General features: G+C 40.3%; 2 protein-coding genes across 3 annotated transcripts; one reads left to right on the forward strand and one right to left on the reverse strand.

Annotated features, from left to right (window-relative positions):
- Positions 1–526: 526 nt before the first annotated feature.
- On the forward strand, positions 527–12,948 carry LOC133620964 (uncharacterized). The gene is made up of 3 exons (XM_061982678.2): positions 527–1,036; positions 1,994–2,212; positions 10,405–12,948. Exons 1-3 carry the CDS (start codon positions 913–915, stop codon positions 11,913–11,915), a joined length of 1,854 nt encoding a protein of 617 aa, XP_061838662.1. The 5' UTR covers positions 527–912; the 3' UTR covers positions 11,916–12,948.
- A 310-nt stretch (positions 12,949–13,258) lies between these two features.
- Positions 13,259–27,125, reverse strand: LOC133620969 (uncharacterized). 2 transcript variants are annotated; one of them, XM_061982693.1, is made up of 2 exons: positions 26,713–27,125; positions 13,259–18,543 (listed from the first exon to the last, which is right to left on the reverse strand). In XM_061982693.1, the coding sequence occupies exons 1-2, from the start codon at positions 26,834–26,836 to the stop codon at positions 17,273–17,275; spliced, it is 1,395 nt and encodes a 464-aa protein (XP_061838677.1). In that variant the 5' UTR covers positions 26,837–27,125; the 3' UTR covers positions 13,259–17,272. The 2 variants fall into 2 exon arrangements, with proteins under 2 accessions (XP_061838677.1, XP_061838678.1); XM_061982694.2 differs by having other exon boundaries at positions 13,259–22,144; positions 26,713–26,799.
- Between the last annotated feature and the right edge of the window lie 4 nt (positions 27,126–27,129).

Genomic DNA, 27,129 nt, shown 5'->3' on the forward strand with positions numbered 1-27,129 from the left:
TGGATGGATGGATTGGTAACGTCCTTACGTGATACTGCAATTGCTTATGCAAATTATGACATAATATTTGTGATTGAATACGAAGTGATGCATAATGATATGTGTATTATTTGTTTTTCTGCTTGTTGTTGTAGTTTCACTGGTAATTTTTCTGAGCCATAAAAGTGTCAACAGTAGCATTTGTCGACAATAAAGGGATCAATACGTGTTGACCCTGCCTCGTTTAACCCGAGTTTGGCTTGCTGTTTATCTACGGTAACATAATAGAAGTATACAACATGTAGTGGGAACAGCACAATAATAATTCCAAGATATCGAAGAGAGTTTTAAACAGTAATTCCAACAACAGATTGCTTATCTGTTTCGTGAATAAATATTATTTCACACTTCTTCCTATTAATTACCAAACCAGAAGCATTTTAAAAGTCCTCTATGACAGTTGGCACATACTTGAAGAAAGAGGCATTGTATCGTCTGATTATTAGATTATTAGACGAGATGTAGTGTTGGCCATAGATCATAACGAGGAAATCCCGTTAAGAACCCGTGGAGGACAGCAATACGCCTAAAATGCTCTAATAGTCTGCTAGAAAAACAAAGAAGAAGAAGAAGAAGAAGAACAAGGAAAAAGCAAAATGGCGTTTGACGGAGAAGGTCTAAACGTGGGCATTATAGTTCTGTATTTTTAATTAGTGCATACATGTACACACATGTGCAGTCTAATAGATTAAATTCCTTTAGTAATTGTTTGTATTCGGATACATAAGTCTGAGCGTATTTTGACGCGTCTCTTGCTAGCTTAGTTTGCTAGTTAGCTTAGCTTGTTAGCTGCTACCAAATAGACGCGGAAGTTATCAACACATCGCTAAGCAGAGATCAAATGTGAGTGTAAAGTGTTTTGATTGTGTGAAAATGTGCGAAAGAACGATAGCAGAGTACGAGGAGGAACTTTGTCCAACAAAAGAGGACAAGGAGCGACAACATCAACTACTGGACGCTGTTTTCAAGAAACATCAAGTGGTGTTACACAGAACAGGTTTGTTTACTTCTTACTCTCACACGATTACTAACTTTATATTTGATTATTAACAGTATTCTTAATATATTGTTTTTAGGAAGGTGGATTGTCTTGTGATGATGACGATGCACTGTTTTATGTTATATTTATACTGGAGACAGTTTCAGACACAATATTTATGAGAGGTTGATATTCCTCTCAGTTTGTAACAATGTGTATCAACATCTTTACACAAAACTCACACAGTCACCAAATATATTTGACATTGTAATCAATATATTTCATAGTTTCATGCCTAAGTTCACTTCCTGATTCTGACCTACATGCATCAATAGGTGAAAGTAAACATTTATTGTCAATCATCTTTCAATAAGAAAATTAGTCAACAGATTATTTATGAGAAGAACATAAAAGTGACTGACTTTCCTTCAGCGTGTCGTAGATGGTCTCCAAGTGAATGTGGGAGCTGTGCTCGAAAGAGGAATTGTTAATGGACACCAGCCAACAAAATGACCATAAAGAATAGCATTTTAAATAATGATTAAAACCTAGTATGGCTGCTTTTAAGTAGTTTGGAATGCACATTTTTTATTTCCATTATATTTAAGTTATAGTTATGACTATGCTATTACAATGTTGTGGTTAAGGTTAGATATAAGGTTTAGGTGTAATAGGCAGACATGTACACATAATTAATTGGTTACTCACTTTATACCAGTGAGGGTAAAGTTAAGAAGGCCTCGATCAATACTGGCTCGTACCTATAAAAACGTTTTAAATTACCCCCCCTCAAATTTCCAAGCCTGTTTTTTACTCGCTATTCCTCTTTTGAAGTCATTTTAGTGGCTTGGATTAAAGGAAGTATTTCCCTTGTTTTTATTGGTTGTTTAGCTACACACCTTGGACACAACACACAAAATAACACAAATAATATTTCTATTCTCTAATAATCTTATTTACTTATTTATCCAACAGACGTCCAGCAGCCCCCCTACTTTAAAGAGGTAGAGGAGGAGCCACAGCCCCCACATATTAAAGAGGACAAGGAGGAAGTGTGGATCAGTCAGGAGGGAGACTGTCTTCTAGGGCAGGTGGAGGCTCATCTCACCAAGTTTCCACTGACTGTTGTCTCTGTGAAGACTGAATACCATGAAGACAAACCACCTGAGTCCTCACAGTTTCATCACAGTCCAAGTAAGCACAACATCCACATATCAGTTTATTCTCAGGGCATTCAATCCATCACAACTGGACTATTCAGTGTGTCTTGGAAGACGTTTAGCCTCTCATCCAAGTAGGCTTCATTACTTCATGCTCACAGACTTAGTCTTAAATCTAATCATTTAAGTTTAAAGCCTTAGAATGTCTTAAATTCTATCAAAATCCTGTAAAAAAAAAGTTTTGAATACGTCATTGAAAGGTCTCAAAAATTATATTGACAATATTTTAATTTGTAATAAATACATCAACTAATTATCTGTATTGGCCGGTCAGAATTCTGGAGCAGGACGAGTGTGCGGTGCTGTGTATGTTACAGCAGAGTTTAGCTAGCAGCGGATATTAGGAAAGCCTACAGCAAAGCAGTTATTTGTGTAAGATCGTAAGTGCAAATTCCACCATTTGTGGCTGTAGAACAAATCATGTAGAGGACAGTGTTTGTCAACATTGTGGCGAAAGGGAAAGATAATGAAAAGGTTTAAAATCCTGGAGTAGTCTGTGTCAAATGACGTTGAAACACCTGCACAACTGTGCATGGTCAACCAACCTCCCAAAGGACCATGGTTGACAAAGGGATTGATAAATGCTTGCAATCAGAAGAATGCATTGTATTAAATATTTTTGAGACAAAGATCAATAAAAGCAGATAATAAGTATAAAACAAATAAAAATAAGCTAATCAACCTCGTAAAGGCCTACTGAAATGCGATTTTCTTATTTAAACGGGGATACCAGGTCCATTCTATGTGTCATACTTGATCATTTTGCGATATTGCCATATTTTTGCTGAAAGCATTTAGTAGAGAGCATCGACGATAAAGTTCGCAACTTTTGGTCGCTGATAAAAAAGCCTTGCCTGTACCGGAAGTAGCAGACGATATGCACGTGACGTCACAGGTTGTGGAGCTCCTCACATCCGCACATTGTTTACAATCATGGCCACCAGCAGCGAGAGCGATTCGGACCGAGAAAGCGACGATTTCCCCATTAATTTGAGCGAGAATGAAAGATTTGTGGATGAGGAAAGTGAGAGTGAAGGACTAGAGGGCAGTGGGAGCGATTCAGATAGGGAAGATGCTGTGAGAGGCAGGTGGGACATGATATTCAGCTGGGAATGACTAAAACAGTAAATAAACACAAGACATTTATATACTCTATTAGCCACAACACAACCAGGCTTATATCTAATATGCCACAAATTAATCCCGCATAACAAACACCTCCCCCCTCCCGTCCATATAACCCGCCAATACAACTCAAACACCTGCACAACACACTCAATCCCACAGCCCAAAGTACCGTTCACCTCCCCAAAGTTCATACAGCACATATATTTCCCCAAAGTCCCCAAAGTTACGTACGTGACATGCACATAGCGGCACGCACGTACGGGCAAGCGATCAAATGTTTGGAAGCCGCAGCTGCATGCGTACTCACGGTACCGCGTCTGCGTATCCAACTCAAAGTCCTCCTGGTAAGAGTCTCTGTTGTCCCAGTTCTCCACAGGCCAATGGTAAAGCTTGACTGTCATCTTTCGGGAATGTAAACAATGAAACACCGGCTGGGTTATCCGCCACAACAGTCAGGGGGTGCATTCTACGGCGGGGGTGCGTTATCCGGCACAACACCTGCCGCAATACACCGCTTCCCACCTACAGCTTTCTTCTTTGCTGTCTCCATTGTTCATTGAACAAATTGCAAAAGATTCACCAACGCAGATGTCCAGAATACTGTGGAATTTTGCGATGAAAACAGACGACTTAATAGCTGGCCACCATGCTGTCCCAAAATGTCCTCTACAATCCGTGACTTCACGCGCAGGCATCATCATACCGAGACGTTTTCACCAGGATATTTGGCGCAAAATTTAAAATTGCACTTTAGTAAGCTAACCTGGCCGTATTGGCATGTGTTGCAATGTTAAGATTTCAGCATTGATATATAAACTATCAGACTGCGTGGTCGGTAGTAGTGGGCTTCAGTAGGCCTTTAAGAACAAGTAGAAAATAATATTATTGTCATTTATTAGACAGGAACAAAAACAATATGAGAGCAACATGGGGCATCCTAAATAGTGTTATTAAAATGGTGCTAAGAAGGTTTATCCTAAATACTTATCAGATGGAAATGCAAAAAATCACAATATGTACGAAGTAGTTGAAAGTTTCAATAAGTACTTTGTGAACATTGGACCAAATCTGGAGGAAAAGATTCAAAATACTGGGTCAGTTGAAGACTTGAATGACACCATAGACAGAAATGTCAACTTGAGGTTCTTTGTTAATGTGACAAAAGAAGAAATACCGTATTTTTCGGACTATAAGTCGCTCCGAGTATCGCACCGGCCGAAAATGCACAATAAAGAAGGAAAAAAACATATATACGTCGCACTGGAGTATACAGTAAGTCGCATTTTTGGGGGAAATTTATTTGATAAAATCCAACACCAAGAATAGTCATTTGAAAGGCAATTTAAAATAAATAAAGAATAGTGAACAACAGGCTGAATAAGTGTGCGTTATATGACGCACAAATAACCAACTGAGAACGTGCCTGTTATGTTAACGCAACACATCATGGCAAGAGTCATTCAAATAACTATAACATATAGAACATGCTATACGTTTACCAAACAATCTGTCACTCCCGATCGTAAATCCGATGAAATCTTCTTCCTCGGTGTCGCCTCTGGTATGCGCCCCGCTAGCGTCCTTTCTTTCTGTTGCTCGATTGCTGTTCTCTGCAGCATATTTCACTACGTCCAGCTTGTAATCTGGAGTATGTGATTTCCTTTTCGGTGCCATTTTAGTTCAGTCCTTTTCAGTTTTTATAAGTTACCTCCAATGTTGATGTGATTCATTTTAATAGCTCCGGCAGTAGCGTATAGCAGTTATTATATCATGGCCCACAATGCACTTCTGTTATGACCCGCCCCCGCCAAATTCTTATTGGTTGGCGTGTGAGTTACGATTGCTGACATGTGTGTGACGATTGCGGACATTTTCTTTGTGGCTCATGCGAATGAGATAAATAATATTATTTGATATTTTACGGTAATGTGTTACTAGTTTCACACATAAGTCGCTCCGGAGTATACGTCGCACCTACGACCAAACTATGAAAAAAACGTCAAACTTATAGTCCGAAAAATACGGTAATCAAAATTGTAAAGAAATGTAAATCCAAGACCTCAACTGGCTGTCCTTAGGTAGATATGAAAGCCATAAAAAAGTTATTGAAGACATTTCAGAACTTTTAAAATATATCAGCAACCAATCATTTCAAACTTGCAAATTCCCAAACAAAATGAAAATGGCCAAAGTTGTTCCTATTTATAAGACTGGAGACAAACGCAAGTTAACAATTTATAGACCTGTTTTTGTACTTCCACCATTTTCTGAAATCATCAAAAAATTATTAAACAACAGATTGGACAAGTTCATTAATAAATGTGGAACACTTGCAGAGAACCAATACGGATACAAAGTTAACATTTCAACAACAATGGCATTAGTTAAAATAACAGAGGAGATATGCAATTCAATATATGTTAAACAGTGTGCAGCTGCAGTGTTTATGGATCTAACAAAATCATTTGACACAATTAATCATAATATTTTAATGAACAAATTAAAACGGTATGGCATCGGAGGGCTGGTCTTGAACTGGGTAAGAAGCTACTTAAAGGGGAGCTGACCTTTTTTGGGAATTTTCGTTCACAGTCATTATGAAAGACATGACGGCTGGATTTTTTTTCAATGCATTCTAAATATTAAATAAATGCGAACCAAAGTCTGCTTACAATGGAGTCCATAGGAGTCGCTCTGTTCTGCCTATAAAACATAAAAAAACATCCAAACATTTCCATTAAGGTTTTATATACATATTGTAAGTATATATGTAATGTAGTAACATTTATAATAACATTTAAAATGTACGTATTTTGATCATTTTAAGCTTACGGGGCGCATTCATTTAGAAAAACGCATCACGATGTTAGCTTTTTTTTAACAACATGACTGATTATTACTCACTGCAGACTTCATGAGAGCCAACAAACATGACAGCACATGCCTAGTGGTTAAGCACATGCCTAGTGGTGAGAGTGTCCGCCCTGAGATCGGTAGGTCGTGAGTTCAAACCCCGGCCGATTAGTACCAAAGACTATAAAAACGGGACCCATTACCTCCCTGCTTGGCACTAATCATCAAGGATTGGAATTGGGGGTCAAATCCCCAAGAATGATTCCCGGGCATGGCCACCGCTGCTGCTCACTGCTCACCTCCCAGGGGGTAGGGTGATGGGTCAAATGCAGAGGATAATCTCACCACACCTAGTGTGTGTGTGACAATCAGTGGTACTTTAACTTTTAACATACACAATGTTGACATCTATAGTCATATTGCGATAAAAACATGCTACTCGTAAATGGCGCGTGCAACAACAACAACAACAACAAACATGGCAGTAGACGTTAAGTTAAATCATGAAATAAAACTTTTACCGAGCAAAAACGATGCATATTTATCAGGGAGAGTCTTGATACCAATGTCCTTGACTCAGTCACACACAATGAAGTTGTAGACGTCCATGCTTTTCCAAGTTTTCATCTGTTTTGTCGTGTAGAATGATGTCTGGAGCACAATAGTTCCATATGTCTGGGAACGCTTCCCACGTATAATCCTTGATATCACTCCACAAATCTTTTTTTGATAAAGTATAGGGATCTATTTCATCGCATAGTTAGATTTTTTGCTCGCATCTGCTTTTAGTGGTAATATTTAGGCTCCTTGCTTACTCAGGTAGTCTGCTACACAATAGCCATGTTGGTTTTGTCGACCACCACTTCTTCGTTCACCGGAAGTAAACATCTCAGAAAAAGACACGTGACTAAATACAATTAATACTGCCTTTGTTACTACTTTGTAATGGATCCATACCCACATGTTTAGTATCAGCCAAAACAAATGTACAGTTTCAATAGGGCTGGGCCAATAATACAATATCAATATATACCGCAATAGACACATAATCGATATCAATATAAAATGCGTTCGTTAAAATATTAAATACAAATTTATATGTTTTGGTCGGAAGAAACCAGAAAATATGAAGCAAGATTCGTTTTATGAAGTCACTCGCGCTTTGGGAACCCAGCAAACAGGAAACAGGAAGTGTCACTGAGCAATGGGAGGGAGACGCTAACAGCCAATTATGTAGAGTTACACCTTTCCTACTCTTCGGCTTCCTGTCCCAGACCGTAGTTGAGGAGCGCAGGGGAGACGTTCCCTCCAGGGCTGATGTTTTCGTCGGGGGTAACATCCCTTACTTTACCCGCTTTCGGGTCAGAATGACCCAACACACTGCCATTCTTAAAAGAGCACACACACACATCAATACTCTCATAACACTAGTGTGGTTGCGCCGTCTTTCTGTCTTGCTGTGGGTTCTCTGCATAGAGTGAGAAGAGAAACTGTAATATGTTGATATATCAGACGATTAATGCAGGCGGTGCGGCAACAGTCGGACTCTTCAAATTTGTGGGTTTATTTAGTTGCTTCTCAAACTACTGTAGTGTTCAATAGCTTATACACTCCTGCCATCCCGTGTCTCAAATCTGTAACTACCTTCAAATCTACTTTAATTACTTTATTACCTTAGCCACACTCATCCTACCTGGCTAGCAGACACTCTCTCCACTGATGAATAGCAGCCTTGGTAAGTTGGAAATAGTTTTACTGTATTTATTGGCAGGCCTAAATAAGGCACAAAAAGTATCAATAAATATCAATATTGATCAATTTATAAAACGTATAGTTTTCTCAGCCTTTAGTTTCAAACAACAGAAGAATAAGATGCTTATTACATTTAACAGAAGTGTAGATAAAAACATGTTACAACAGAAAGTAACCAGATATTAATAGTAAATTAACAAGTAGATTAATGATAGTTTTGAGAAAATAATACAACTGTAAATGATGTAATAGGTTACTGTATATGTTGGCAACTAAATTCAGAGCCTTTGGAACCCCTTTTATAGTGTTTTTTTTAATCAATTCTGTATCAATATATTGCAATATAGCTTTTAGGCCTTATCGCCAATCCCTTCTAAAAAAAAAAATTAAAAAAAAAAACTCAGCCCCAGCTTGGTTGTCTTATCCTCTAAATAATTGTGTATAGTTTGGCGTCCCCCCGCCCCCACAAAGATTTAGGACCAGTTCATACAATAGCTTGTTATTTATTTTTGATACATTTTATCCGGGCCGCGGCATGAGTTTGCTAAGTATAAAAATGAGCCAAAGTTTTTGAATGAAAGAAACTGCTGTTCTAAATGTGTCCACTAGATGTCGCAATAGCGATTATTTGTATCTTTGTAGATTATGCTACGTATGTAAAAGATAATAAACCACATGATGTTAGTGCACCAGTTGAGGAAAGTTAGCAAACTACCGTATTTTCCGCACTATAAGGCGCACCTAAAAACCACAAATTTTCTCAAAAGCTAACAGTGCGCCTTATAACCCGGTGCGCTTTATTACGATTAATTTTCATAAAGTTTCGATCTCGCAACTTCGGTAAACAGCCGCCATCTTTTTTCCCGGTAGAACAGGAAGCGCTTCTTCTTCTACGCAAGCAACCGCCAAGGAAAGCACCCGCCCCCATAGAACAGGAAGCGCTTCACCCGCCCCCGGAAGAAGAAGAAAAAACGCGCGGATATCACCGTACGTTTCATTTCCTGTTTACATCTGTAAAGACCACAAAATGGCTCCTACTACGCGACAAGAATCCGGTTCATAAAAAGACGCAATCTCTCCATCCGCACACGGATTACTACCGTATTTCACAGCAACTGATATTCCTGTGAACTGCACTGTGGAACGGGAGCACGTACGGTGAATATTCGCACCACAGGGAATGAGGAGTCATCCTTCACTGTGGTTCTAGCTTGCCATGCTAACTTCCACCCATCCAAAAGAGACCTTTCCAGCCGGCGTCATCATAAAAGCTAACTCGAAGGGATGGATGGATGAAGAAAAGATGAGCGAGTGGTTAAGGGAAGTTTACGCGAAGAGGCCGGGTGGCTTTTTTCACACAGCTCCGAAGGCGAACACACCTTCACTAAGACGGGCAGATAGCGCCGGTCGACATACGCCAACATCTGCCAGTGGATCGTAAATGCCTGGGCAGATAGTTTCGGTCACAACTGTGGTCCGAGCTTTCCGGAAGGCAGGATTCACAGAACTGCTGCACAACAACAGCGACACTGAATCCGATGACTTCGACGAGGCGGAGCCGGCCATTTTTGGATCCCACGCTTGCGCAACTTTTCAATTCGGACACCGAAGACGAAGAATTCGAAGGATTTACGAATGAAGAATAACTTCAGAAGGTGAGCGCTATGTTTATTTTGTGTGTTGTGACATTAACGTTCGAGCAACATTATGTTGCTATTTATTGCTCTACACCATTTTGAATTTTACTATGTTTGTGATTGCACATTTGCGTACATTTTGGGACAGAGTTGTTAGAACGCTGGTTTTCAATATATTATTAAAGTTTGACTGAACTATCTGACTGTTTTTTTGACATTCACTTTAGCGCAGCGTTTTTTTTGACATTCACTTTAGCGCAGCGTAGGCGCGGCTTATAGTCCGGGGCGGCTTATTGGTGGACAAAATTATGAAATATGTAATTCATAGAAGGTGCGGCTAATAATCCGGTGCGCCTTATAGTGCGGAAAATACGGTACATAAATACCATCCTGTAATTTGATTTTGATATTTTTTATCTCGATAGATTGAAAATTAACACCAATGAGTTGACTGATGAACATTATCCCATAATTTATTCAGAAAGTATAAATAACGACAAATAAAGATGGAATACTATTAACCGCAACATGTAAGTGTAAAAAACAACAACAACAACATCATGATTTGTACCTTTTCAGAATGTGCTTGTTCTATTTTTAAACAAAGAAAACAATCTAAAGTTGTCTTTATTTTTAAGTTATCGTGCCGTGATTTTATCAGTCCGGCCCACTTGGGAGTAGATTTTTCTCCCCGATCTAAAATTAGTTTGACACCCATGATGTAAACGTACTGAATGTCTCATGTGACTGAGCAAAGCTGGACGTTTCTAAAGCATGTTTTTCTTGTGTAATGCAGACGTATGTGAAGAACATATTCTCCCTGAGCACCAGAAGTGGAGATTCAGGATGGAGCAGGAAGAGCCACAGCCCTCCCACATTAAAGATGAAGACGAAGTGCCAGAGACCGCTCACATTAAAAAAGAAGAGGAGGACCCATTGACCCTCCACCTTAAAAATGAAGAGGATCCACTGACTCCCCATTTTACAGAGGAAGAGATGCCACGGACCCCTCACCTAAAAAAGGAAGAGAATGAGCCACAGCCCCCCCACATCAAAGAGGAAGAGGAGGAACACAGCATCAGTCAGGAGGGAGAGCATCTTGAATGGTTGGAGGAGTTCCCAGTGATTGGTGTGATTGTGAAGCGTGAAGATGATGATGTCAAAGGTGAAAGTGAGGAGAAGAGAGTGGTGGAATCTCCAAGCAGCAGCTCAACTCAACACATGACAACAGAAGCTGATGGAGACCACTGTGGAGGATCACAAGCAGACAAGCTCTTAGCTCCACTATCAGATGGTGACGACACAACGTCACACTCTCCTGACACTGATGATGAAGACTCTAAAGCTGATAAGACATGTCACACTGACAACACACGCTTTAAGTGTTCTCACTGTAACAAAATGTTTAAATATCATTGTCGTCTAAAAAGACACTTGATAATACACACTGGAGAAAAACCATTCTCCTGTTCAAGCTGCAACAAAAGCTTTTCTGACCCATCAGCACTGATAAAACACATGAGAACACACACTGGAGAAAAACCTTTTTCCTGCTCAGACTGTGGTAAAGGTTTTACACAAAAATTTAGTTTGAAAGTACACATGCAAATACACAGCGGAAAAAAAACATTTTCTTGTTCAATCTGTGGTAAAAGTTTTGTACAAAGTAATAATTTAAAAGTACACATGAGAATACACACTGGTGAAAATCCTTTTACCTGTCCAATCTGTGGTAAAGGTTTTGTAACAAGTCAAAATTTGAAATTACATCTGAGAACACACACTCGAGAAAAACCTTTTACCTGTTCAATCTGTGGTAAAGGTTATGCATCTAGTCAATATTTAAGACTACATGTGAGAACACACAGTGGAGAAAAAGCTGTTACCTGTTCAATCTGTGGTAAAGGTTATGTAACGAGTCAATATTTGAAATTACACATGAGAATGCACACTGGTGAAAAACCTGTTACATGTTCAGTCTGTGGTAAAGGTTATGTAAACAATCAAAGTTTGAAAGTACACATGCGAATACACACTGGTGAAAAAACATATTCCTGTTCAAACTGCAAGAAAAGCTTTTGTAACCAAGCAAACTTTGTAGCACACATGAAAACACATACTGGTGAAAAACAATATTCCTGTTCAAGCTGCAACAAAAGTTTTTGTGACCGATCAGCACTGGCAGCACACATGAGAACACACACTGGCAAGAAAGTGTTTAGTTGCAGTGAGTGTGGTGAAAGATTCTCTTATAAGTACCAGTGTAAGAAACACAAGTGTGCTGGTGAGAACAGCAGCAGCAAATGAAGTCAAAACTTTGATCAATTTGAATTTCTAACAACATCAGCACATACAGTACAACATGAGTGACATCACTGTTGTGTGTGTATAACACCATCCATGCATCCATTTTTTTTACTGCTTGTCCCTTTCAAACTTGTTAATATGCTTCTAACAATTATAAGTGAGATATTTTAAATTGATTCTTGTTTCACTCAAGTACATCCTTCAATATACAACATTGTGTACGTTGTTTAATTGAACAGCAATTTAACTGCAAAGATGAGTAAACACTACAAAACATACTGTATGTTACATACAATAAACATTTTGTTTATTTATAATTCACTTTTGTACTTATTCACAATAATGTTTTATATATGTTTTTAAAATATTGAAGTGTTAGATATTTTCATGTCTAATTGTAAATGGTTCCATAGATGAACTCATTTGATATATTATACATATTTGTTTTACATGTGTTCATACCTTTGCTTTTGAGTACACATAAATCCCTCTTAGTTCATACTTACTGGTTCACATCTGAAACATCTTCTGGACCACTTCCGGAAGCATATTATTATTTACTTTATACATAATTTGAGCAGTTTTGTTTTATACAAGATAATTTACTTCTAATATGTGAGACTTTACTCACTCTTGTAATGTGAATATTGTTTTGTGATTGTTTTATATGTATATCCCCAGACCTTTTATGCAATAAGTAGTGTATGCTTCAAAAAAGCTGGGTACAATAAATGTAGTCAATAGTTGTTATGTTTGTATTTGTTCTTTATATGATTTAAATGTAGTTTGTAGCTTAGTTAATCAACTATGATAACTCCTAACAATGTGATTACCTTTACTCTTTTTATTTCAATATTATCCATCATCTTTTTATGAATGCACCTGACACTTATTTGAAAAAACTGGATACTGTATATCACTGTGCCTTACGTTTTATTACTAGTTGTGGTCAACTGTCCATCTTTGTCAGTTCGCAGATGGATGTTTTTTTTTAATATAAATCACTTCTTGGTCTGGTTCCCCCTAATGGTGTACTTATATGTGTAGATTCCAGTCTCTACAATTTAAGGTTGCAGGACATACTTAGCATGTTTGTTCCTAGAGCCAACTCAAGTCTAAAAAAAAAAAAAAGCCGTCAGATTTGCTGCTCCATGGTCATGAAATGACTTACAGAAGGATCTGAGGTTGCCTGAGCTCATCACTTTGGGAGAATTTCAGGCCATTTTAAAGGATGATGAAACTGTTTCTATTGGGCACTGTATTTGTTTGAAGTTGTTTTTACTGCAACATTTTATATATTTTTTGACCTATCACATGTTTTTATGTTTATGTTAATCTACAGCATAGTTCATATTTGGTTACATGTCCCATGGCAAGTTTCACTGCAATAAGGCACTTTTGGTAGCCATCCACAAGCTTCTGGCAAGCTTCTGGTTGAGTTTTTGACCACTCCTCTTGCCAAAATTGGTGCAATTCAGCTACATTTGTTGGTTTTCTGACATGGACTTGTTTCTTCAGCATTGTCCACACGTTTAAGTCAGAACTTTGGGAAGGCCGTTCTAAAACTGTCATTGTAGCCTGATTTAGCCATTCCTTTACCATTTTTGACGTGTGTTTGGGGTCATTGTCCTGTTGGAACACCCAATTGCGCCCAAGACCCAACCTGCGGGCTGATGATTTTGGATTGTCCTGAAGAATTTGGAGGTAATCCTCCTTTTTCATTGTCCCATTTAAAGCACCCGTTCCATTGGCAGCAAAACAGGCCCTGGGCATAATACTACCACCACTATGCTTGACGGTAGGAATGGTGTTCCTGGGATTTAAGGGCTCACCTTTTCTCCTCCAAACATGTTGCTTGGTATTGTGACCAAACAGCAAACTTTTCAGGTTTGTTGTGAGGTTGTTCCATTCCTTTATCGCTTTATATTAAAAGGCTGATTGTGCAAAAGAGGTTTTACATCTGGGTATGCTACACTGCCCCCTGGTGTAGGCACATGTGTTTCTAGTTGTCACAGCAGCAGACGATGGCGTGGAACACCGTAGAGGCCACCACAGTGTATATGTTTGTTTTTGTTGTTGTTATTTTACTTTTGTGGCTGTGTGTAGAAGTGGCTGGTTGCATCAGCTTTGCTCTTTTAATGTATTTAATGTTTCCCTCTTACACACGTTTATGTGTGTTATGGTTATGAGGTTTTTTTCCCTTGGCCTCAGTCTGGACCCCCTCTCCAGGGGCCCAAACGTACACAGAATTTTTTTTTTCTCACGCCCCCTCCCCTGTTTCTCCCCTTTTTGTAAGGGTGCCGGAAGTTGGCAACCCTGTTCTGTCTCCCTGTAATGTTTGTCTGCTTTTGAATGGGATTGTGCTGAAAATCTTAATTTCCCCTTGGGGATTATTAAAGTATTTCTGATTCTGATTCTGAATCTGACTGGACAAAGGGTTTAAGTGGCGCTGGTGCGTTTTTTTTTTTTTGTTTTTTTTTTTAATCAAGGATTAATTCGTTCTGATGCTAATCTTTGAAGTAAACAAGGTAGGAGTCCAACTTTCACATACTCTTAATATTACATATATATATATATATATATATATATATATATATATGTGTGTATATATACACACTTACTGCTTCTTCACATACAGTCATCTTTTTTAGCCCAATGCGGCCCCAAGTCAAAAATGTTAGACACACCTGGTCTAAACAAGATCTTTGTTTACACAATATTTAAAGGGGAACTGCATTTTTTTGGAATTTTTCCTATCTTTCACTGTCATAATGAAATACATCACGACGGATATATTTTTTATGCATTCTAAATATTAAATAAATGCGATCAAATGTTCGCTTACAATTGAGCCTATAGGAGTCACTCTATACTGCATAAAAAAACCCTTGAAAAAACTTCCAAACAACTCTATTGAGGTTGTATATAAATGATGCAGGTATATATGTAATGTAGTAACATTTATAATAACATTTAATATATATTTTGATCATTTTAAGCATACATGGCACATACATTTCAAAAACGCATCACAAAATGTGCTTTTATTTTTCTTCATCACCGATTATTACTCAGTGCAGACTTCATGAGAGCCAACAAACATAATAATCACTCACTGTACAATGTCTGCTGTTATCAGGACGCCAACTGCTTGAATGTTCATATATTCCCATTTTGATGAGTGACTCACAATCCTTGCCAAGAAAAGGGGGTCGTTCTTGCCATTACCAGGTCTAAATTGGCCGCAAAGTTTGCCAACTTGTCGGAATACCTCCTCAGCCATCGCCTTTCCAGGTGAGATGCATGGTTTATGATCCAGTCCTGTTCAACGGACCATCTCTCAACTTGAGGTCCTGGTTTTTGTTTGTTTTTATCTTACTTTAATTTAGTTTCATTATTATGTTTATTGTTTTAATTTGTTGTTTATCCAACTATTTTTGTTGAGGCCAAAATGCAACACAATGTTGTTCTGCAAACACATCAATGATGCTATGCTTGAATGACAATAAAGAATCTTCATTTAAATTCAATACGTAATTATGGCTGATCAAAAGATTGATAAACAAAAAAAGTGTCTTTATGAAGTGATTCCTGTTTTATTTAACAGACTTTAAACAAATGCTGTCTTAGCCACTTACCACAATAAAACATCAGGTCAATATAAAATGCTGATGTTAGCACATTAAAAACAGTAAAAACAATTTCCGGAGAAATACAAACGCAAGTTTTGAACATTGACCTATGTTACTTTTTCAAAATAATAATTTAGTGAATAAAAGAGACCCATCAATCACAGCGGGCGAGGAAACCGACAGAGTCGCAGGCATCCAGAGAAAATAATGTTATATATTTAACATTTAATTAACATAATTAAAAACAAAAAATTAACTGATTAATAATTCACAATTAATGCCATAATTTGACACTCCTCATTATTTCAACAGTTATATTTAAGGGGGATTTTTGCAACCTTTAGGACCTACACCTTTAGTCAATACAGCTTCATCCAGCTCATTAAATATACGAGACTTGAAGCAGTGGGCCAGCGAGCGAGTGTTGTCATAGCGTTTTGGGCGGCATATTGTCTTTCTTGAAGAAAAATGACCCATCCTTGCGTTATTTTAGGCTGTTGGAAGCGTTCAAATCGTGAATATTTTCTTCAGAGTTCCTTGAGAGGTAATAAAAAATGGTGCAAGACTGCAAGATTTAAAAAAAGACGACAAGAAAAGTATCTCACACTCCAGTCGAAAGGAAGCAGAGTCGAAGAATGCACTAGTTTGATGTGATCACTTCGTTAAAGGTTTGTTTGATATACTTTTAACGTGAAGTATTGTCTTGATATTATTTGCATTTTATCTTGTTTCAGAGTTCTTAAAACACAGTTTCGAAAAGCACCAACTGGCGAGTCTAAATAAAAGAAAGCAAATGTGAGTAAAACCTAAAAGAGTTAAGTTTTTACCAAAGACAACAATCATAAATGAATATTTCAGCACATACACAATGTTGACATCTATAGTTATATTTTGATAAACAATCATAAATGAATCTTTCAGCACATATACAATGTTGACATCTATATATTTATATTTTGATAAACAATCATAAATGAATCTTTTAGCACATATACAATGTTGACATCTAGTTATATTTTGATAAACAATCATTAATTAATCTTTCAGCACATACACAATGTTGACATCTATAGTTATATTTTGATTAACAATCATAAATGAATCTTTCAGCGCATACACAATGTTGACATCTATAGTTATATTTTCATAAACAATCATAAATTAATCTTTCAGCACATACACTTGACATCTATAGTTATAATTTGATTTTAAAAAAAACATGCTACTCGTAAACAGTGCGTGCAACAACAACAAACATGGCAGTAGACGTGAAGTTAAATCATGAAATGCAACCTTACGCCGGCAAAAACGATGCATATTTATCAGGGTGAGTCTTGATACCAACGTCCTTGACTCAGCCACACACAAAGAAGTAGTAGACCTTCATCTTTTTCCAAGTTTCCATCTGTTTTGTTGTGTAGAATGATGTCTGGAGCACAATAATTTCACATGTCTGGGAACACCACCGACGTATAATCATTGATTTCACTCGACACATCTTTTTTTGATAAAGTATAGGGATCTATTCCATTGAATCGTTAGATTTTTTGCTCGTATCTGCTTTTAGTGGTAAGAGGTTGGCCACTTGCTTTCTCAGATAGTTTGCACTCTGTTTGCTGCACAGTAGCCATGTTGGCCCACCACTTTGTTTACTTCCGTTCTAAAGTCACTTGACTGAATACAACTTATAAGTCCACTCAAAGAGGACTTCCAAAAAAGGAAAAGTTATTTTCCTTTGTGTGTTCTCTTGTGTGAATGCATATTACTTTTGTCAGAGAATCTTTTACCACACACTGAACAGTTGAAAGGTTTTTCTCCTGTGTGCATTCTTATGTGTTTTTGAATATTACTTCTGTCCGAGAATCTTTTACCACACACTGAGCAGCTGAAAGGTTTTTGTCCTGTGTGCGTTCTCATGTGTGATTGAATATTACTTTGGTCAGAAAATCTTTTGCCGCACACTGAACAACTGAAAGGTTTTTCTCCTGTGTGTGTTCTCATGTGTCTTTGAAAACTATATTTGTCAGAGAAACTTTTACCACACACTAAACAACTGAATTGTATATCTCCTGTGTGTGATCTCATGTGCTTAGACAAGTTAAAGTTTTTAACAAAGCCTTTTGCACAAACTGAACAACGAAAGGGAGTTTCTCCTGTGTGTGTCCTCATATGTATTTGCATATGACCTTTGAGAGAGAATGTTTTACAGCAAACTGAACAACCGAAAGGTTTATCTCCTGTGTGCGTTTTCATGTGTGTTTGCACATGGCCTTTGAGAGAGAATGTTTTACAGCAAATTGAACAACTGAAAGGTTTTTCTCCCGTGTGTGTTCTCATATGTCGAGTCAAATTACATTTTAAAAGAAACCCTTTTGCACAAACTGAACAAGCAAAGGGTTTTTCTCCTGTGTGTGTTCTCACGTGTGATTTCATATTACTTTTTACAGAGAATTGTCTACCACAAAATGAACAACTGAAAGGTTTTTCTCCTGTGTGTGTTTTCATGTGTGATTCCATATTTACATAAACGTCTGACGTTATGTCGTCACTGTCTGATAGTGGAGCTAAGAGCTTGTCTGCTTGTGATCCTCCACAGTGGTCTCCATCAGCTTCTGTTGTCATGTGTTGAGTTGAGCTGCTGCTTGGAGGCTCCCCCTCTCTCTTCTCCTCACTTGGACTGTGATGAAGCTGTGAGGACTCAGGCGGTTTGTCTTCATGGTCTTCAGTCTTTACAGAGACAACAGTCAGTGGAAACTTGGTGAGATCAGCCTCCTCTTGCCTTAGAAGACACTCTTCCTCCTGAGTGATCCAGAGTTCTTTCTCTTCCTCTTTAATTTGAAGGGAATATGGCTCTTCCTCTTCAACATGAAGGGGACGTGGTTCCTCTTCTTCCTCTTTAAAATGTGGGGGCTGTGGAACCTTCTGCTCCAAAGGGAAGCTGCCCCCCTGCATTTGAGGGACACGTTCTTCTCGATGTCCAATTAGCTGCTGGATGTCTGTAGAACAGACAAAGTTGGTTTTGCATAACAGGGTCCCTTTTATATTGCTACACATTACATCTACTATGACTCTTGTCACCGTGGTGATATTTCCAAGCAGACATCAACAACCAATAATCATCAAGTGTGGCATTAACACAAGTTCTGTTCCCAGGACAGGATTTTCTTCAGGTCAAATCCTGCTGGGCTTCTGTTAGATAAGTAAGTAGGGATGAGAATCACAAACCGGTTCTTGTTCAGCATTGGTTCCCAGTGTATCAATTCCTGGGAATCGCTTTCCCATTTTTTAAACGATTCCCTTAACGAACCCTGCAAGCGGGAATGACGTTGTTATGCAATGTGCGTAGTCGGTACACAATGTGCGTAGTCACTTCAGACAGCGAGAAACATGGCGACCAGGCGGCAGAAACACTCCGAAGTCTGGCTATATTTTACCAAAAATTATTGCAACTGCGCGACTTGCAACTGCGCGACTTGCAACAGTTGCGAAGTTGCTGTTCCGACAAAAGGAGGAAACACGAGCAGAGACATTTGAACTCACAGCATGTAGAATGTCGCATGTTCAAACCGCTCCGATCTCATGCTAGCATCTGCCGTAAATACAACAGGTACTAACTAACACCGACTATCATGTTAGCGCCATTGGCCTAATTGTCACAGCTGCTGTTAAATTGAAATGAATGCCTTTTCATTTAGAAGAGCAAGATACATTTAAAAATATTTCAGAAGGACAAGCCAGCACTGATAAAAATATTCCTAAAAGTTATATCAGAATTTTTTAAACATCCAGTGTAAAGTGATGAACCATTTTCTTCTGTCCACATGTTGACCTATTACACCTAAACCTTAGTCCTAACCTTCATCTTGTCATGACATAGTCACAATCATGACTTAAAAGATGATTGACAATAAATGTTTACTTTCACTTATTGATGCATGTAGGTCAGAATCAGGAAGTGAAATTAGCTATGAAACTATTAAATATATTGACGCCATGGTCAAATATATTTGGTGACTGTGTGAGTTTTGTCTAAACATGTTGATACACATTGTCACAAACTGAGAGGAACATCAACCTCTCATAAATATTGTGTGTCTGAAACTGTCTCGTTCTCATGAACAGGTTTTCATTATGTAAATCATAACTGACTAAGCTATTTTTTGACTGTAAGAGAACTGTTGTGTTTAGATTGAGTGATGGGAACTGTGGAACAAACTGACAACAGGAAGTGAACCACAAACACTAACGGTGTCAGTAGTTGCTATAAAGTGGAAAGGGGGTAGGATTAAATAAGATCCGCTTCTTCCTTCTCCTTTTTGGACATATTGTAAAAAATAATTGAAAATATGTGATGTATCATGTTGAAATGGTATACATATTCGAAATAACCTTCAGCCAACCAATAGTGTAATGATTTTTAGGAGTTTTTGTGTAGTTTATGTAATGTGTCTGTCTTGGTAGTTTGAGAAGTGGCACATGTGTAGGCAGAGTTACAGACAGTTGTGGTAAGAATGAATTGTGGTCCGGGCCCTCTACTCCTCCTACGTATAGCGCACACAGTCACACATATATAGGACTTTGGGGATTGTCCTGCGGGGAGGCATGGCGGGGGGTTGAGGATGCCTCCAATGGGGCTCCAGTCCTCCTGTCTTGTCCCCTGCTCGTCCATCCCTCAATCTTAGCTGCATATTAGACACTTAGGATTTGGGGGGCTTGGCTTGGTTGGGACCCACCATGACCTTGATGTCCCCCAATTTTAATCGCATTATTAGTTCCCACAAGCATACATATCTCACTCACGCTACAGTACACACATCAATAGGGACTGGAGGTCGGCTGTAACGGCTGACCTCCTAATTTTAACTACACAGTAGACACTCTGGGGGCCTTGTACACATGCATGGGGGGATGGGGTTCGGCGCACCCCTCATTGCCTCGTCGGCCGGCGGGGACTGCGGTCTGGTGGCCTGCCAGGCTTTTATTCATTTATTATTGTTATATTTATTTTTTATTTTTAATGTATTTATTATTTTTATTTTTATTATTTACTTATTTTTATTTTATTTTATTTTTTAATTTTTTTTTAAAATCTTATTATTTATTTGTGTGTGGCGTCGCGCGGGTCTCACTTCCTGTTGGGTGGGGTCCGTGCCCGTGTGGCCCGACTTTGCGCTGTGGGGTCTCTGTTGGTGACTTGATGTGGTGGCGGCGCAGCCCCCGTGTCTGGTCTGGATGCTGTGTCTCGGTTGTTTGGGCGGTGGTGTGTTTGTGCGGGTTTGGGTTGGGGTGGGGGGCCTTTTGGTGGGGGGGGGGTGTTGGTGTCTCTTGTTTGCGTGTTGGCGTTCGGGCTGACTGGCGGGCTGGCGCCGGCTGGTCTCCGTGGTCCTGGTGGCGTGTGGTTGCTGGTCACGGTTTTTTTTGATCGCTTTGATTTGATTGGCTGGTGCTGGCTGTCTGGGGTTATTGCGGCTGCTGTTTCTGCTGCCGTTTGTTTGTGGTGTGGGCGCCCGTGGCTGCTGGGTCTGGTGCAAGGGTGTGGCTGATGTTGTGATTGGTGGCAGCGCGCGCGCGTGATGGCTGTCGGGGCTGACGAACTGTGTATATGTATGTATATGTGTGTGTGTGTATGTGTACATATGTGTATGTATATGTATATATGTGTATGTGTGGGTATGTATACATGTATGTGTGTATGTGTATGTATATGTGTATGTATGTATGTATATTTCTGGGGGTACGCTCTGGGCCTGCCTGTCAGACGGGGGTCGACGGCTCAGGCTACTGCATCCGAACTGCGTGTCTGGAGCTCCTGGGTCCCGCTGTCCATCCCTTCCGGGTGCCCGTCTTGGTTGGGGCCTGTTGGGACTAGTCCCTGCGTCTATTGTGGTAGCTTGGTGCTGCAAGGTATTCCGAGGTGCTACGAGTCGGCCAGTTGCTGGGGTAGTGACCTTGTTTGTCAGCATGTCTGTGATCTTCTTTTAATTCTTTTTTTAAATTTTTTAATTTTTTTATATATTTTATTAATATTATTTTTTAATTTTTCCCCTCCCTCAGAGGGGGGGCTCGGCGGGGCGGTTGCTGGTTGTTCCATCTCCATCGTTGGGGTCCCTGCGGGTGGGGTGGGTGGTTCCCGTGGCCCTGTGCCTGGGTGGTCCTGCGGCGGCCGATTTGCGTGGGGTGGCCGGGGGCTGGCCTCGCCGCGCTCTCCGGGGGTGGGGGGTGGGCTCGTGGGGGCCCGGTTGCCGGTGGGGCGGGGGCGGTCTTCCCGTCCGGTTGCGGGGAGTCTCTGGGTCCCTCGGGCGGGGCGTCTCGCCTTTCTGCCCGTGTGGGGTATGGTCTCTCGCTGGCTTGGGGTCTGGCTGTCCCCTGCTTTTCTCGTGCCCTGTCCTCTGCCGGGTGTGTCTGTCTGCGGCCTGCTGCTGGCCCTTGTGGGCGGTACGGTGGGCCGGGCTCTGGGGTTCCTGTCGCTGGCCGGCTTGGCTGCGTGGGGGCGGTGGTCCCTGGTTTCCTGGGCACCACGCCTACTGTTTGTGGGTTGGGCTCTCGGGGGTGATGGGGCCGTGCTCTGGCTCCCACGCACTCTGGGAGTCGAATGTACTGTACATGCAAATTCACATATGCTCACATACGTACATAGGTACCTACGCTCCCACATACATACACGAATACAGTACATATTTACCTACCTAATGTTCGTACATCCACACGCACATTCAATATACAAACATACACATACACATACTGTACATATACATTCACTGTACAAACACATATACACATTCTGTACATATACATTCATTGTACAAACACATATACACATTCTGTACATATACAAGTACATATGCATACTTACACTCATGCACATAATCACGTTTCATCAAACATATTAACGTTGTTGCCCTAGGGTAAACTGGGTGTAACACATGGCACACTGACAAAGCTTAACCTATTGTGACTATAACAATCTACAAGGTTAATGTAGGTTGCTTCTCTTTCTCCCCCTCCATTTTTCTGCATTCTTTCGTATCTCAAGTTATCATTACGTATATGTATTGTTGATAATAAAGGTAAATTATTGGTATTGTTCATTATCAATAGCGCTATTTCTATTGGTATTTGTATTGATCCATTTGTAGTGTAATAATGCTCATTGTCATTTCTGTATTATTTTTTTATTTTTCGCTAACTGCTTATTTGCTATTACTTTTACCATCATATTTGTACATGTCATATTTGCTGATGTTGCTCTATTGTTGTTGTTGTTGTTTGCTGTTGTTGTTTTTGTCTCTCTGTCTAATCCCCCTCTTGTCCCCACAATTTCCCCCTCTGTCTTCTTTTTTTTTCTCTTTCTATCCCCTCCTGCTCCGGCCCGGCTGCACTAAATGATAATATAAATACATTTAATAAAGTCAAATACAAATAAGGCAACAAGAGAAGTATCCTACACTTCTCTTTTGTAAAGTAAATCTGAACAGCCGACATGGGCATCTACATCAACTATATGATTTGCCTGAGAAGCTGGACAGGACACAAAAAAAAAAAAAGAAAAAAAAAAAGAATGAATTGTGGTCGATAACAGCAGACTGTGAATGGAGTTTGTGTGTCTTACTGCAACTTGCAACACTGTTTAGAAAAAGCCAGAGTCGCAACAGAGGACGGGCGAATTTGCAACGCTATTCGGCAGTTTGGGACATGGGACAAGAGAAAGCTATGTACCGTGTTTTCCAGACATCCATCCATCCATCCATCCATCCATCTTCTTCCGCTTATCCGAGGTCGGGTCGCGGGGGCAGCAGCCTAAGCAGGGAAGCCCAGACTTTCCTCTCCCCAGCCACTTCGTCCAGCTCTTCCCGGGGGATCCCGAGGCGTTCCCAGGCCAGCCGGGAGACATAGTCTTCCCAACGTGTCCTGGGTCTTCCCCGTGGCCTCCTACCGGTTGGACGTGCCCTAAACACCTCCCGAGGGAGGCGTTCGGGTGGGTCCTGACCAGATGCCCGAACCACCTCATCTGGCTCCTCTCGATGTGGAGGAGCAGTGGCTTTACTTTGAGCTCCCCCCGGATGGCAGAGCTTCTCACCCTATCTCTAGGGAGAGCCCCGCCACCCGGCGGAGGAAACTCATTTCGGCCACTTGTACCCGTGATCTTGTCCTTTCGGTCATAACCCAAAGCTCATGACCATAGGTGAGGATGGGAACGTAGATCGACCGGTAAATTGAGAGCTTTACCTTCCGGCTCAGCTCCTTCTTCACCACAACGGATCGATACTGCGTCCGCATTACTGAAGATGCCGCACCGATCCGCCTGTCGATCTCACGATCCACTCTTCCCTCACTCGTGAACAAGACTCCGAGGTACTTGAACTCCTCCACTTAGGGCAGGGTCTCCTACGCAACCCGGAGATGGCACTCCACCCTTTTCCGGGCGAGAACCATGGACTCGGACTTGGAGGTGCTGATTCTCATCCCAGTCGCTTCACACTCGGCTGCGAACCGATCCAGTGAGAGCTGAAGATCCTGGCCAGATGAAGCCATCAGGACCACATCATCTGCAAAAAGCAGAGACCTAATCCTGCAGCCACCAAACCGGATCCCCTCAACGCCCTGACTGCGCCTAGAAATTCTGTCCATAAAAGTTAATAACAGAATCGGTGACAAAGGGCAGCCTTGGCGGAGTCCAACCCTCACTGGAAACGTGTCCGACTTACTGCCGGCAATGCGGACCAAGCTCTGACACTGATCATACAGGGGGCGGACAGCCACAATCAGACAGTCCGATACCCCATACTCTCTGAGCACTCCCCACAGGACCTCCCGAGGGACACGGTCAAATGCCTTCTCCAAGTCCACAAAGCACAGGTAGACTGGTTGGGCAAACTCCCATGCACCCTCAAGGACCCTGCCGAGAGTATAGAGCTGGTCCACAGTTCCACGACCAGGACGAAAACCACACTGTTCCTCCTGAATCCGAGGTTCGACTATCCGGCATAGCCTCTTCTCCAGTACACCTGAATAGATCTTACCGGGAAGGCCGAGGACAGATTGCAGATAAAACTTTTCTTTTCTTTTGTTGTTTTGGAGCTTCTGCCATGATTGGCAGGTAGGCGTTCTTCGTGTTATTTTAGTTTTCTGGCGGCACGCAGGCTTTCGCATCGACTTCCATCTGTTTAACGAATGAGGAAAGGGGGAGTGAAGTATGCCGTTAAGCAAGGCAGCACATTTGTAGTTTTTTGTGTGGCAGGGTTCCTGCCACCCTCCATAGAGTCGTTAAGTGCCAATGAGAGCGATACAGACCCCCTCAGGTGTCATTCAACTAGTTGTAATTCCATGTATCATCCCAAAACTTATCACAATATTTTATCAGGATTGGAAAAAAACACTCCTACTAGAAAGGTTATTATTTTGTTATTTATATGTTAGAGAGGTAGCACATTCTGACAGGCATATTTTAGCCATCAAATAACGCTCCCACTACCAGTCGGTAGTCGGGCACAACAACTCTTATTGTCCTAGTTCCTGGTGCACACTTAACCTTTGTTGTCACTCAAATTACTATTCCGATCTAAACTGGGATGACAACGAAAATGCAGGCTACTATTATTAGCGTCAGTGTGAACATTTTCGCGCTGTTTTTGTTTACATGCTTACTCGTCAGAAGACACTATGGAAATATATTTTAAAATAGTTACTTACTTGTAGCGCCAGTGACAAAAAAACTCTAGCTACGCGAGGTACCTCATTTTGATGGGTATTTAACGCGCAAAAAAACATGTAGCGCTGATGTGCATGCGTGCACATGAGCAGGGGCTTTAGGGAGCTAATTTTGACGGGTCGCTCATTTCTTCTTTCTTTCTTTAGTTTATTTCGATCATGAACACACTTACAGCATAATACATCACACAATTTCATATCATTTCACTTTACATCATGCCCGAAAAGGAGTAGGAAGAAGCAAAACTTATTTAATCCCACCCCTTTACCACTTCAGAGCGTTTACTAATATATACATTCATTTACTGACTTTTTTTTTTATAGTAAAATGACATCCGTGAATGAGTAATAAAACAGTTTTGTAATATATAATTAAGTCAGTCATTATTAACATACTGAGATGAAGAATATGTTATTTTCAATAAGGTTGAAAGTATTTCTCATAATCCTTCTTTGTACTTTGTAAGCACTATTAATTTGAACAACCTCTTAAACTGGATCATATCAGTACAATGTTTAACTTCTTTACTTAATCCATTTCATAATTTAATTCTACATACTGATATGCTAAAGGTTCTAAGTGTTGTACGTGCATACAAATGTTTTAAATTAGATTTTCCTCTAAGGTTATATTTCTCCTCTTTAGTTGAGAAGAATTGTTGTACATTCTTTGGTAGCAGGTTATAGTTTGCTCTGTACATCATTTTAGCTGTTTGCAATTTTACCAAATCATCAAACTTTAATATTTTTGACTAAATAAATAAAGGGTTTGTATGTTCTCTATATCCAACATTATGTATCAGTCTAATTGATCTTTTTTGTAACACGGTTAACGAATGTAGCGCACATTTGTAGTTATTTCCCCATATTTCTGCACAATAACTCCGATATGGTAACACAAGGGCAGCACGGTGGAAGAGGGGTTAGTGCATCTGCCTCACAATACGAAGGTCCTGAGTAGTCTTGGGTTCAATCCCGGGCTCGGGATCTTTCTGTGTGGAGTTTGCATGTCCTCCCCGTGACTGCGTGGGTTCCCTCCGGGTACTCCGGCTTCCTCCTACTTCCAAAGACATGCACCTGGGGATAGGTTGATTGGCAACACTAAATTGGCCCTAGTGTGAGTGTGAATGTTGTCTGTCTATCTGTGTTGGCCCTGCGATGAGGTGGCGACTTGTCCAGGGTGTACTCCGCCTTCCGCCCGATTGTAGCTGAGATAGGCTCCAGCACCCCCCGCGACCCCAAAGGGAATAAGCGGTAGAAAATGGATGGATGGATGGATGGTAACACTAAGGAGCAGTAGAGAATATGAAGTGATTTTTTTCCACAGAACATATGGTACTTATGCCTTGCACGGAATGTTACTGTAGAGGGCTACTTTTGGCTAAAGTCTCTCACAATGTATTGTTAATAGTCAGATATAAAGTTAGTAAACATGTGAGAGTAAGAAGTAAACAAACCTGTTCTGTGTAGCACAACTTGATGCTTCTTGAAAACAGCGTCCAGTAGTTGATGTTGTCGCTCGTTCTCTTCTTTTGTTTGACAAAGCTCCTCCTCGTACTCTGCTATCGTTCTTTCGCACATTTTTACACAATCACAACACTTTACACTCACACTTGATCTCTGCTTAGCGATGTGTTGATAACTTCCGCGTCTCTTTGTTAGCAGCTAACAAGCTAAGATAACTAGCAAGCTAAGCTAGCACGAGGAGCTTCAAAATGCGCTTAGACTAATGTAACCGAATACAAACAATTATTAATCATTTTTACTCTATCAAACATCATATATGTGTACAGGTACGTAACGATTAAGAACGCATTACTATAATGGCCACAGTAACGTATACTCCACCAAAGGCCATCTTGCTTTACTTCATT

Source organism: Nerophis lumbriciformis, linkage group LG21 (assembly GCF_033978685.3).
Source record: "Nerophis lumbriciformis linkage group LG21, RoL_Nlum_v2.1, whole genome shotgun sequence".
In the NCBI taxonomy this organism is placed as follows: Eukaryota; Metazoa; Chordata; class Actinopteri; order Syngnathiformes; family Syngnathidae; genus Nerophis; species Nerophis lumbriciformis.

Excerpts from the sequence above, each read along its gene's own strand:
- LOC133620964 (XM_061982678.2), top strand. The coding sequence starts at position 913 with ATGTGCGAAAGAACGATAGCAGAGTACGAGGAGGAACTTTGTCCAACA. Across the intron at positions 1,037-1,993 it reads AGTGGTGTTACACAGAACAG|ACGTCCAGCAGCCCCCCTAC; the intron begins GTTTGTTTACTT and ends TTTATCCAACAG. Across the intron at positions 2,213-10,404 it reads ACAGTTTCATCACAGTCCAA|ACGTATGTGAAGAACATATT; the intron begins GTAAGCACAACA and ends TGTGTAATGCAG.
- LOC133620969 (XM_061982693.1), bottom strand. The coding sequence starts at position 26,836 with ATGTGCGAAAGAACGATAGCAGAGTACGAGGAGGAGCTTTGTCAAACA. Across the intron at positions 18,544-26,712 it reads AGTTGTGCTACACAGAACAG|ACATCCAGCAGCTAATTGGA; the intron begins GTTTGTTTACTT and ends TCTGTTCTACAG.